The 11,772-nt window shown below is 40.5% G+C and overlaps 1 protein-coding gene across 8 annotated transcripts; it reads left to right on the forward strand.

The window, feature by feature from the left end:
• The first annotated feature begins 339 nt into the window (after positions 1–339).
• Positions 340–10,546, forward strand: LOC102078207 (uncharacterized). Of its 8 annotated transcripts, XM_019358229.2 has the most exons (6): positions 340–548; positions 921–960; positions 6,620–6,644; positions 7,857–8,014; positions 8,591–8,671; positions 9,292–10,546. In XM_019358229.2, the coding sequence occupies exons 4-6, from the start codon at positions 7,924–7,926 to the stop codon at positions 10,161–10,163; spliced, it is 1,044 nt and encodes a 347-aa protein (XP_019213774.1). In that variant the 5' UTR covers positions 340–548; positions 921–960; positions 6,620–6,644; positions 7,857–7,923; the 3' UTR covers positions 10,164–10,546. The 8 variants fall into 8 exon arrangements, with proteins under 8 accessions (XP_019213774.1, XP_013125634.1, XP_013125635.1 ...); XM_013270180.3 differs by having other exon boundaries at positions 6,620–8,014; XM_013270181.3 differs by lacking the exon at positions 921–960.
• The last annotated feature ends 1,226 nt before the right edge of the window (positions 10,547–11,772 follow it).

An 11,772-nucleotide genomic window follows, 5' to 3' on the forward strand; every position in this document is an offset into this window, starting at 1 on the left:
GCCAATAACTATTGGTCTGTGAAATGAATGGCTCGAGGGGCCTGAGTTGAGCCTGCCCGCCCGCACTCAGACGTGCCATCAGCCCAAACATAAGTGACCCACTTCACTGGGCATAGAGAAGGCCTGAAACCGACCTCAGCATATTTATAGCTTACATTAACAGTACGCATACAGCATCAGCATGTATGCAATGTGCTGTGTCACTGAAGTATTTCTTTCGCTATCCCTGAACTCTGCCCATGCTTTAATATGTCGGTCACATCTCCTAAAAATATCCCCCCTCTACTCTGTATCACTGTCTGTGTTTCTCAGCAGACTCCTTTTACACAGAACAAGTCCTTGTCTTTAGGGAACACGGCAGTAAAGGGGTGTTACCAAAGAATTCTATTAGAAGCGGGTGTAACCCACAGCGATATGAACCGTGTTCTCAGTTCTCTCTGGTTTAAGTAGGAGGAAAAACAGCCGTCTCTGTTGCTTCATCTTGCAGTAACCTGCTTTTTTCAGGTCATTTGGCTCTTAGGCGGTAACTTACAAAGGGTGGACGAGGGGTAAGTACTGACTTAAAAAATGAGAAACTTACTTAAAAGCAAATCCTCTCATGATAATATGTTTCTGAAGTTAGTACAGACAGTTCAGTGCTTTCAGAAACATTCAGTGTTAGAAAATAATAAGAAGAAGTATGTGGTCAAAGTTTGTATGAATCCTGAACAATGTGAAAGAGTGTGAAACTGTACAAGCTTTCTTTATCCTGCTGTATCCACACATGGACATCCGGAGTTTGGCCACTAAACATGTTTTAAATGTACTATTATCCTCCATTTGGTGACAAGACTTAACATCAGAAACAGAAAAGCAACTTCGAACGCTTTTATTTCAAACTTTTTTCCTGTCACTGACCTGAGTTCTCCTTGCGTCACCAGGAGAGGTTTCCTTACTGCAAGAAGAGGAGAAACTCAGGAGGTTTGCATCTTTCTTGTGCGGATAGCTGATTGTCTCAAAGTCAACCTGAAAGTGTAATTTAAATAATATCTGAAGTGTCTGAAATGTTTGCCGACGAGTCGGCACATAGTTCGGCACAAGCTACTGGCAATGGCAGGAGTATGCTAATGGCCAAAGTTATCACAAGGAGGTTTTTTGTGCAGCACTGTGCTAGCAACTGCTCACAAACACTTTCCAGCCGGTCGCAGAGTACACACTTTCCCCTAGAGGTGATTACCAAGAAGTCACTGAGTGATCTGTAGGCCTGCCTGAATGAGCCTTTAAAAATCCAGTTTTTCTGTTTATAGGATCTTCACACTTCACCTTTAGCATTTTCAAAATACATTTTCTGTCCTGTTGTGTTCATATTACCCTGACAATACCTAGCTACTAGCTATTGTTATCAACCAGCAATAGCTACTAATTCCAAAGCCTTCCTGGTATTCAGAATTTAGTCTTTAAGTGCTGTTTATTTGTTACTTTTTAAGAACTACCTCACCATACCATCTTTATATGCCAAAAGGCTAGCTAACTAGCCTTAAATCCTTGTTTCATGGAAGCCTGTACAGTATGTGGGTAGCCACAGAGGAGACAGCAGTAGCTCAGGAGGTGGAGCAGATCCGCTGCTCATTGAAAGATTGGTTGTTTGATCCCAGGCTGCTACAGTCTACATGTCAAAAAAGCCTTGGGTGAGATACTGAACCCTGAGTTTCTTTGAGTGCTCAAAGTAGTACAGTAGAAAATGCTAAATAAGAGCCAGTCTGTTTATGCTTCACTGTTAACACCTGAGAGAACGGCTACACTGAAAAAATGTAGTGTTTTTGAAAGTGAATTGTGGCTTTTTTCCTTTATGGAAAATGGGACGCTGAAATGGAAAATTATGTCATACTCAAGAGATTTTTTACAACACGCGCCCAGTTTGCTCTCCCCAGTTTCCTTTTTGCTGCTTCATTTCTCTTTATTTATTATTTGCACCTATGATTTCATAAAGCTTTCAGTGGCCTCATACTGGCCATTCAGACACAGGATGGTCTCACTGGACTTTCAGCTAAGCTGTGACTGCAGTGAAAACTGAGGCAGGGATCTGGAGTTGTTGCTCTCTTTTTAGCTGTGTTAAAAACTGACCGCTGGTGGGCCCCACCCTTATATCAGGCCATATCTTGTGGCTGCCAGAGTGAGATATTTGCTAGCTGACGTGTAGTCAGATGTTTCGGGTTGGGTCACTTGGACTTTATTATGTCTGATTTGCTCCAATCAACACATGTGCAAGCTGTTTTCAGTTATATATGCAGAAATCTTGCAGACACTTCTCACCACAACCAAGTGGTGCACAGAAGAAAATGCATTTGTATAAACCTCTGGTTGTTTTTGTGTTGAAAACTGAGAGAAAATGCAAGCGTCTCCTCCTGCAATGATGACGTCAGAAAAGGACATTTGTTTGATATTGGATGGGCACTGTTTGCTGTGAGCCACTATGCATACCATTGACTGCTAAACTGTTCCCTGAAGGAAGGATATAAGCTTTTGAAAGTAAACAACACATAACAGCCTAAATTGTCTATGCAGCCAGAAGCCGTGTGCTGCATCATGCACGCTGCAAAAGCCTCCCACACACTGTGCAGCACATTTCTACGTTCTCCAAACACCCGCAGCCTCAGGCATGTGCACTGCTAACGGCAGGAGCAGACCATCCGCACTGCAGTCGAGCCTAAAGATACAACAATACCTCCTTTTATCTTCATGGCAGTAAATGTGAAGTAGAATTTGTTTTCTCCTACTCTGGGAAGAAATAGATGATGATATTCTCCAGTAGATTTTTAGTGTTCCTCCATCATGGATACTGTGTTCTGATAAACAAGGAAAAACTGGAAAATTCTCATTTAATGTGTATATAAGCAACCACTTTTGACCAATAACATTATGTCTTTCAATGATGTTTCACATCAAACTCATTGTAAATAAAAAAGATCATGAATTTCGAAAGATGCTCTACTACCAAAGCAGGTAAATTACAGCAGGTAGGGCTGCTAGTTTTTGGCTTAAAGTGTTAGACATCCAATTGTCAGGTTTCAGGATGTCACTCCCGCCAATGAGTGACAGATCGCATTGAGCAAGACGTCTGGGTCTCTGTGCTGTGGTGCTGAGCTGTGACATCTTTTCTCTGTCACTCTCAGACAACAGCAGGCTGCTGGCCTGACTCATACTCAGTAAGATCCAAAATGGCAGCAATACAATCCTCAGTCTTTCTGCCAGGACTGCAGAATGAGTGAGGGGACCACTGCCAGGCAGCTGGCCGTTTGTCTTGATCCCTTGAATGGGCCCTTCTGGTCTGTTAACACTGGCAGATGGTTTTGGTCATATATAGGCTACACATTATGTTCACACTGCCACACATTAACATTGCGCAGGTGCCCATCAGCCCACCAAATCAGCTCTGACCTGTTAGGCCATGGACATGGGACCTCTGGGGCTGCCCTGTGGTGTCTAGCAATAAGAAGTTCTGTGGTTTGCAGACTGGGGCCTTTGTGTCTCTATGTGGAGATTCAAAATGTAAATACAGCAAAGCAGATTCAGTTGATAAAAGGAAATCATATAATGATATTAATTTAATTTATCAATGGGGAAGTGTCATCCTACCTAGACAGTTCACTATCCTATAAATCGCACATCAATAATCTCACTGCCTATTTCCATCTACACAGCATTAACAGATTACGTCCTTCTCTTTCCACCAGTCTACGTCCATTCTTGTCCACAGTCTTGTTACCTCCCGCATTGACTATTGTAATTCTCTCTTGCATGGTCTCCCCCAAAAATCCCTCCATAAGCTTCAACTGGTTCAAAACTCTGCTGCCCGCATTATCACCAGAACCCCCTCCTGCCAGCACATCACCCCTGTTCTTCAGGAACTTCACTGGCTCCCAGCAAAATTCCGGATAATATACAAACTTCTTCTGCTCACCTTCAAGGCCATTCAAAACCTCGCACCTCCTTACCTTTCTGATCTGTTAAACACTACCTCTTCTGCCCGCTCACTTCAATCTTCTTCTTCTATTCAACTTGCTGTGCCTTCTTTCCACCTCACCACCATGGGAAGCAGACCTTTCAGCTGCTCTGCTCCCAGACTGTGGAACTCTCTACCCCCAGACAGAAGAAACATTGGTTCTCTCCCCCAGTTTAAATCTCAACTCAAAACCCATCTGTTCAAATCTGCATATTCACTGTGAAAACACTGTTTGTTAATTTTATTTTGTGCTTTTGTTTTATTGTTCTTCATTTTGTCATCTCTATTATTATTTTATTCTATTGTTAAGTGTCCTTGAGTGTCTTCAAAGGAGCCTTTTAATTAAAATTTATTATTATTATTATTATTATTGTTATTATTATTTAAAAATTTTATCTGCTGAAACATCCGTTCATGATTATCACAGATAAAATCATCCAACATTTACTCTAGTCTCCTATCTGACCCATCCTTACCGCCTCTCCTCCAGCTCCGTCCTTCTGCTTCGTTTTCTTGATTTTCTGAGTTTGAACTTTCCTTGACTCTTCTTTCGACATCCTTCTTCAGAGGAAGTTCACAAGAGGCCAGCGGCTCAGTGAAACAACTCCACCTCCTGTCCTTCATGCAATTTACAGCTTTCAGCTCAGTCCTGTGCTAACCTGCTGAACACACAGCCACATTTAAACAGTTTCATTCAGATGCAGTTGATCGAATCACTGATTTGACTTTGTCAAAGTCAGCGAGTCAACATAATCTACATTTTACTGGCTCACACACATCGGTTTTTAAAGATGTGAATGTTTGCCATGAAGCATACAGTACTCTGTCACAGATACACTGCTCTGCTAGCCATGAGGAGTTCAAATGGAAGGCAGCCATGTGACAGCTGACGTGATGGATTAAAGCCTAGAGCTTACGACACAAACACACACACAGTGTCCACTGCTATGAATCATTTATATTATGAGCTCTAATGTGCATCGTTTTGTGTTGACACATATGATGTCTGCGACAATGTGTGCGTGTGCGCATGTGTGTCAGGGAACAAACTAAAAGTCAAAAGAAGCCTGAGGATGAGACAGAGGGGGCAGCGGTTGCCAGAAAAGAGGTCTCTTAAGAAGAAAACACAGACTCTACTGACTGCACGGCTTCAGCCAGATGACCGAGCTGCTCTCAAGTATAATAGGAAGATGTGCCTTAGGTTCAGTAAGCATTTAAATATATACAACAACAAGAGCCCTGGACTTACAGTACAGTAACTTCATATTTAAATTAGTGCTGTCAGCGTTAATCTCGTTAAAATGACGTTAACGCCATAACCGCATTAACGCAGCACGTCTCCATTAGCGAGTTAGCGCGGATTGCCCCGTGCGTGGGGATGCACAGCATCAATGCATTGTTGCTACCGTGTTAACGAGTTAACCGCACTAATGCGTTGACGCTGTGCAGCCCCACACACGGGGTGATCCGCGCTAACTCGCTAACGGAGATTTGCCACGTTAATGCGGTTATGGCGTTAACGTCATTTTAACGAGATTAACGCTGACAGCACAAATTTTACTTTGACATTTTTCTTTTCCTGATGCAAAATATTAAATTGTCTGTACATCTATATCTATATCTCTTACCTTACTCCTCCTAGACACATTAATTAATCTGGAGGAAGTAAATTATGTAAAGCTTATGGGAATTATTTTTAGAACACTCATATCCTAATTAGCTGATCTCTAAACATACATGTACACTGTTCACAATACGTGTACATTATATGTAAGTGTACATTGTTCACATTATACACTGTTTTTTGTAAATAAAACAATTTTTAGTGCAGTGGCGCTTTGGGGTAACTAAAATATGGTGTCATGCACATCTGAAAATAAGTGATCATCAAGCAGTGACTTTACTGGTAGCTGTGATTTATTACTTTGTCTGAAACAATAAATATGTAGCTTGCAAAGAAGTTTTTTTTCCATTTGATTGGTGTTTATGAATTGCTGGTTTTGCCATTTGATTATATACAGCGATTTAATGAACATGAAAATAATAACATGATAACATTAACTTACATGTCTGAGTTTTCATACATGAGCAAAGTGGACAAGCGCTGTAGGCCAAGCAATAAAATATCCATAGGATAGGTTTTTGCTGGTAATTAAATATATTTACAGGAGCAACAAGAACTTTACCTGATATTAGGTAAATACTGACAACATCCTGCTTGTTTTTCAAAGCTACGCTGTACTAATGTAATGCCTTAGCGTCATGTATGCATTTTAGCCTGTATGTTTCTTCTTCTTCTATCAAAAAATGTGTCGTATTTATTGACCTCTGGCCTCCGCCAAATGTTCCACTGTGCGGGCCAGCCCACATTTAGCTCTGTCTCATGCTGACAGCCAGTATCAGGCCTGAAATGGTTGTTGGGCAAGACAGTCTCAGCTTCTTTTAACTTGATGGAACTAAACTTGATTCAACACTTCTCTGATGATGGCTGTGAAATATTTATGGCAGGGCACGAACTGGGGAGGGCTCGGGAAAGCGAGGGGCAGGGGAATGAGTTTAAAGTTGCAGACTCAGTATCTGCTTTTGAGTGTCTGACCATGGAGAGTACTTAAAATTGTCTCTTCCCTTTACCCACAGGCTGGCACTGACAAGGACGTGCAAGGTAAGAAGTCAGCTGCACGTAGCCTCCATTAGCTTACCATCAGCTGCTATCATATTTTGTCACTTTTCATCACTATGCCTGCCTAGAAACCATTCTTTCTTGGCAGATGATAATTTGCCATAACTAAGTCTTTGCCTGAAGAATAATAATCTAAGTGTGTGTGACAGAATGGAGCCATGGCTGAGAAAGAGCTCTACTTTGAGCGTAACAACATTACTTAAATTCCTTCTGACTCTGTGTGCTACAAGAACACCATTATCACAGCACTTTTTGGCCAATCTCCACATTGTGAACAAAGCTTCTGAGGAGCTGGGAGGGACACAGAAGTAAAAAGGCTGTATACATTATAAAAGCACATCCAGCCCTGATATGAAGCAGTGAGCATCTGACACTAACTGAAATATGTGAGTGATGTTAGTGTTTGAGATATAAATAAACAGACAGACACATACAATAAAATCAACCCTAATAATGTTAAAGGATAAAATTGGAACTTCCTGTTATTTACTCCCATGTTGTTTCCAGGGAAACAAAGAAATTGTCAAGATTAAAGAGAAAAGAAATCAATGATTTTAAAGTCTTTTTTTATCCCTGTTTTTGGAAGATTTGCTCAATTTTGTTTCTTGTATATTTTCTAGATAAGATATAGCCTACATTTATATTCAGCACTATGCAAAGGTCTTGCACCATCGCTGGGAGGAGACACAAACCCCGCCTTAGGGTATTACAAGCTAAGTTATGCCTAGACCAGTGGTGCCAAACATAAGGGCCAGGGGCCAGAATCTTTGGCTCCAATCTGGCCCACTGGACGGCTTTAAAACATGTTACATGTTTGACATCAATTTTAGACTTTTAACCGTATTTTCTTACGTTTTATAGCTTTTCCCACTGATAAACTCCTCTTCTATGGCTATTCATAGGACATTAAATAGGTATAAATAAGCAAGTACACTAAAACAACAAAATAACAGAAAGTTCCTGTTTTTTCACTATCTGAAACTATCTACTGAAGAAATGTATGATTTATCTATGGATTATGGGTTTATAATTACAGGGCAGAGAAATATTCCTATAATGTTAAACATTTATTTCTTATCATTTAAGCCCATCTTTATCATGTGCAGAAACTGAGCTGTATTGTTGAAATGTTGTTCTTTTTTTTACTAAAAAAATCTAAAGCAATAAATGTGTAGTTGTTCTTTACACTGACAGAAAGGGGACTTTCACTGGGCTGGACCAGTGGCCCACAGTGTAAAATAATATGACATCCCTGGCTTAGATGAATGGGAAGTTCTGTTCCAGAGTAGGAGGAAGGAAAATCTGTGCAGATCCATCTGCTGTGATGACCCCTTGGGAACGGCACAGTCAAAGTACCTCAATTCTCTATTTAACTGAGCTCATTCTTTAGTAAACTTTAAGAACTACAAGATACTGTGTTTGAGCTAAGTTGTTTTTCATGTAACAGTCTAATAGTTTATTCATCCCAACCTTTGGAATAAATTATTTCTTCTCCTTGTTCTTCTTCTTATCATTATTATTATCATTATATTGTGGAAAGGGGTGTTGTTAGGTCACATTAGCTATCGCTCTTTCAGTTGTGGTGAGAGCAAATTTGTGAACTGTCAAAACCCGTCTGCGCACGTCATCCTGAAACCTCCACACTCTTTTTATGCGCGTCTAATCTTGTGAGTGAGCAGTCTAATGATAAAGGAAAAATGTTAGCAGTGTTAGGCACATGTCCATTATATCACTTTGTCTCAGTAACAACTGTGCCTATTAATATAGATAGTGCACAAATGACATTCCCAGTGAAGACATTGTCAGTCAATTCAGTATTGTAGGTGGTTTGTGTTCATTAAGATCAAATAGAAACACAAGTAAAAACACTCTGAGCGTACACTGCACTGAAAATACAGTTATTTCCATCTCTACATTTTCTTTCTCAGGGAACAAACTGCCTGTGGGTCCCTTTTCTGTACTAATGGCACAAAGGATGTTGAATGAAAGTGGGCAAGATGGCCGATCAGGTGAGACACAGGAATGGACTATCGATGAAGGAATTTTGTGAATGCTAATGAAGTGCACATGACAAAAATGTTTACCGATGGAAATGCCAACTGTACAAGTTGATAAACCTAAATTTTGGCAAGAGGCTATCCTCAGTTATTTGTATTTGCCTCTTCGTCCTTCCCTCGGAAACGATGACCTCTTTATTTAATGTTGCTCCGTCCAAGTTCAGCCCCCAGGATACGACTTAATGAAGGGACTGCAGTGAAAGGCCTGGGAACAATGTTATATTTAGCCTTCTTGTTATTTCTGTTGGTTAATTTTTAATGCCCACTGGAGGGCTGTGTGTAGAGAATAAGCGCGCTACATTTTGCTCATTGTGCTCCTATAATTTCTGTTGTGCCGGCTCACATTAGTAACACAAAAGCTCTGTTCCTGACCTGGCACTGACCTTAGTACTTTCTCACTTTTTGTTAACACCCAGCCCTATGAAACATTTAAAAGCAGTTTTGTTAGGAACATAAAGGTCTCACATGGTCTGTGAATGACTTGAAATTAGATCAGTATGAATATTTAATTATAACTGGGCCTTTTGATTTGCCTCACTGTAAGCATTTTACTTTGTCTCTTCTGACTGCAGTCCTGGGAATGTTGGAGGTGCAGGTAGAGCGGGACCCCAAGACAGGCGCCACCATTGTTAGGTCAGTGGCTCCTGTGTCCACACCAGCTGGTGCTCCAAAGGCTACCACTGTCTTTGACGACGGCAGGAGGAGCATCCACACTATCAGTGGGTCAGCAGATCAACCCTCGTCTGAAGAGCTCGGGCATATCTTGAGCGTCATCGACGGGGTTGGGATGAAAGTGCTGCTGAATGAAGTTACAGTCACACCAACCAAGACAGAGACAGAGACAGTAGAAGCTAGCAAAGGCTCAGAGAAAAAAGGCCTGTCGCTTTACACCCATCCCAGCACGTCAAAGGAAGACTACAGGCCGTTCGGCGGTTCTAGAAGCGATGATTTAGAAGTTGAGCTGAGCAGTGAGAAGTGTGTTGTAAGTGTGGGAAACACAGATGATAAAAACACGATGGCAGTGAGAGACACTTTGGAAAAAGTAGATATCGTGGAGAATCAGATGTTGGAGGAAAGTCCTGTCACACTTGTGTTCTTGGGATACGCTGATGCCACAACTGACCAGAGTCAGAGCCAAGAGGAGCAGGAAGGCATGATCACTGTGGAACGAGTGATAATCACGGAGGATGGAGAAGAGCATGTCTTAGGACCTGAAATGCCTCCTCCACTTTATTCACCATTAGACCAGGTAGCAGAGCAAGGCACCGGGAAAGAGTCCAAAGATGAAGCAGTTCAGGATATTCCCTCGGGTGGAAACGGAGCTGGAGTCAATGTGCAGGCAGAGGAAGGTGATAAAGAGTCACATAATGCATCTCCACCGGGCATAACAGAGGGAAAAGGCAGTTCTAAGCACAGGAGCTGCCGGTGTTGCTCTGTCATGTAAGAAATGGTTGAAGAAAGACTCCCTGTATACCATGTATACACTGCTTCCTTTATATGTTGCTTTATATGAGTGGGTTTAATAGCATACTACACCATCACCCACCATTCCACCTCCCCTTGATAATAAAAATGGCATTTATATATTTGTGCATCTTCTACAAAGCTCTACAAAGTGCACTAAAGTCCACTTCCACCCCCTACTGGACAGAAATAAGAACTTCAAGCAAGCAAGCTTATCCAACAGAAAAAATCCACACTAATTGTTTAGCCATGGTTCCTGTAGAAATGGGGGAAAAAAAGTATGCCATCCTTTAGCATGCACATCCTAATGCTTATGGTGTCCCTCACTGTTTCTGGTATTAAAAATGCAACTGAGGGCTGAGATTTTGAGTGTTTCTGAGTTTTGATGCATCACCTTTACACGTTGAGTTTCATAAGACGGATTCAGATTCACCATTTCTGTGTAAAAATCCAAGCATTAACATTCTGAGAAATTATCTCACTCTTGCTCAGAGTTACATGAGAAACATTTAACTTTTCTAATGTCTGTGCAGTTACTGTGAAGCTAAAACCAGCATCTGGTTACTGCTGCGCTCGGGCTGACATGGCAACAAGACATTTTTATCTCTCAGTTTCTGTACTGATTAGGCAAACACTGATTAGGTGTTAATTAGAAGTTCTGGCTGGCAGATTTTTTTTAAAAACCTCCTGGCAGTTGGGCTTGTTGGTTTCACGTTCATGCCAAGTTAAGAAAATTGGTTTGTAGAATTTGTTTAATATTTTTCAGTGCCACTTATCGTCTCATCTAATTCTTGGGGAAAGAAAGTAAATAGCATACCGCCCACCTTCTTGAACTGTGCCTTCACTATTTTAGACCTGATATATACATTAAAAAAATACTTCTAGAATTGTTTGAAACACTTGAAAAACCCCATTGGCAATACAAGAAGAACAATATGTTCTTCCTGTATATTCACTGTAGAAAATCTGGAAATCACTGTCTTTTTCTGACCTTCGTGTAATTTTTTTTCTCACTGAATTTAGGTATAAAACTGATTTATGGCAGTGGATGTTAAATGGGATATGTTGTAATATGACAGATTCCAGTTGGTGTATTGATTGAGTTTTACAATTAGATTTGAGATGTACTCACAATTTCACACTAAAGCAGCAAACATGCAGACCTTCTGTATTTGCTTCTGTATCATGCACTGAAATACATAAAAGAATTGAGATTTTCCAGCACATTTTTGTGACTTTAAATTCTGAATTTAAATTCACGTGACATCTTTGTATTTCTAAGATTTCCTTTATTTAAGGTGTTTACGTGTGTAAAAACAGCAATTACACCAACAAAAAATACTGACCACTGCTGTAGTACAATTAACCAGCAAATGGGTTTATCATATGAAGATATCCTGTTAATTTGAGATGATTATGTTATATAAGCTGTTAAATGTAACTTTACATCAAAATCTTGAATAAACAACAGATCTTCAAGTTTAAAGAAGGTAAACCCACATATTAAATGATTGGATTTATCTTTATTTAACACCATAAAGTATGTAATTGTAATATACTGTTAATTTATGATCATATTAAGTTTAATA

This window comes from Oreochromis niloticus, linkage group LG4, assembly GCF_001858045.2.
Source record: "Oreochromis niloticus isolate F11D_XX linkage group LG4, O_niloticus_UMD_NMBU, whole genome shotgun sequence".
Lineage (NCBI taxonomy): Eukaryota > Metazoa > Chordata > Actinopteri > Cichliformes > Cichlidae > Oreochromis > Oreochromis niloticus.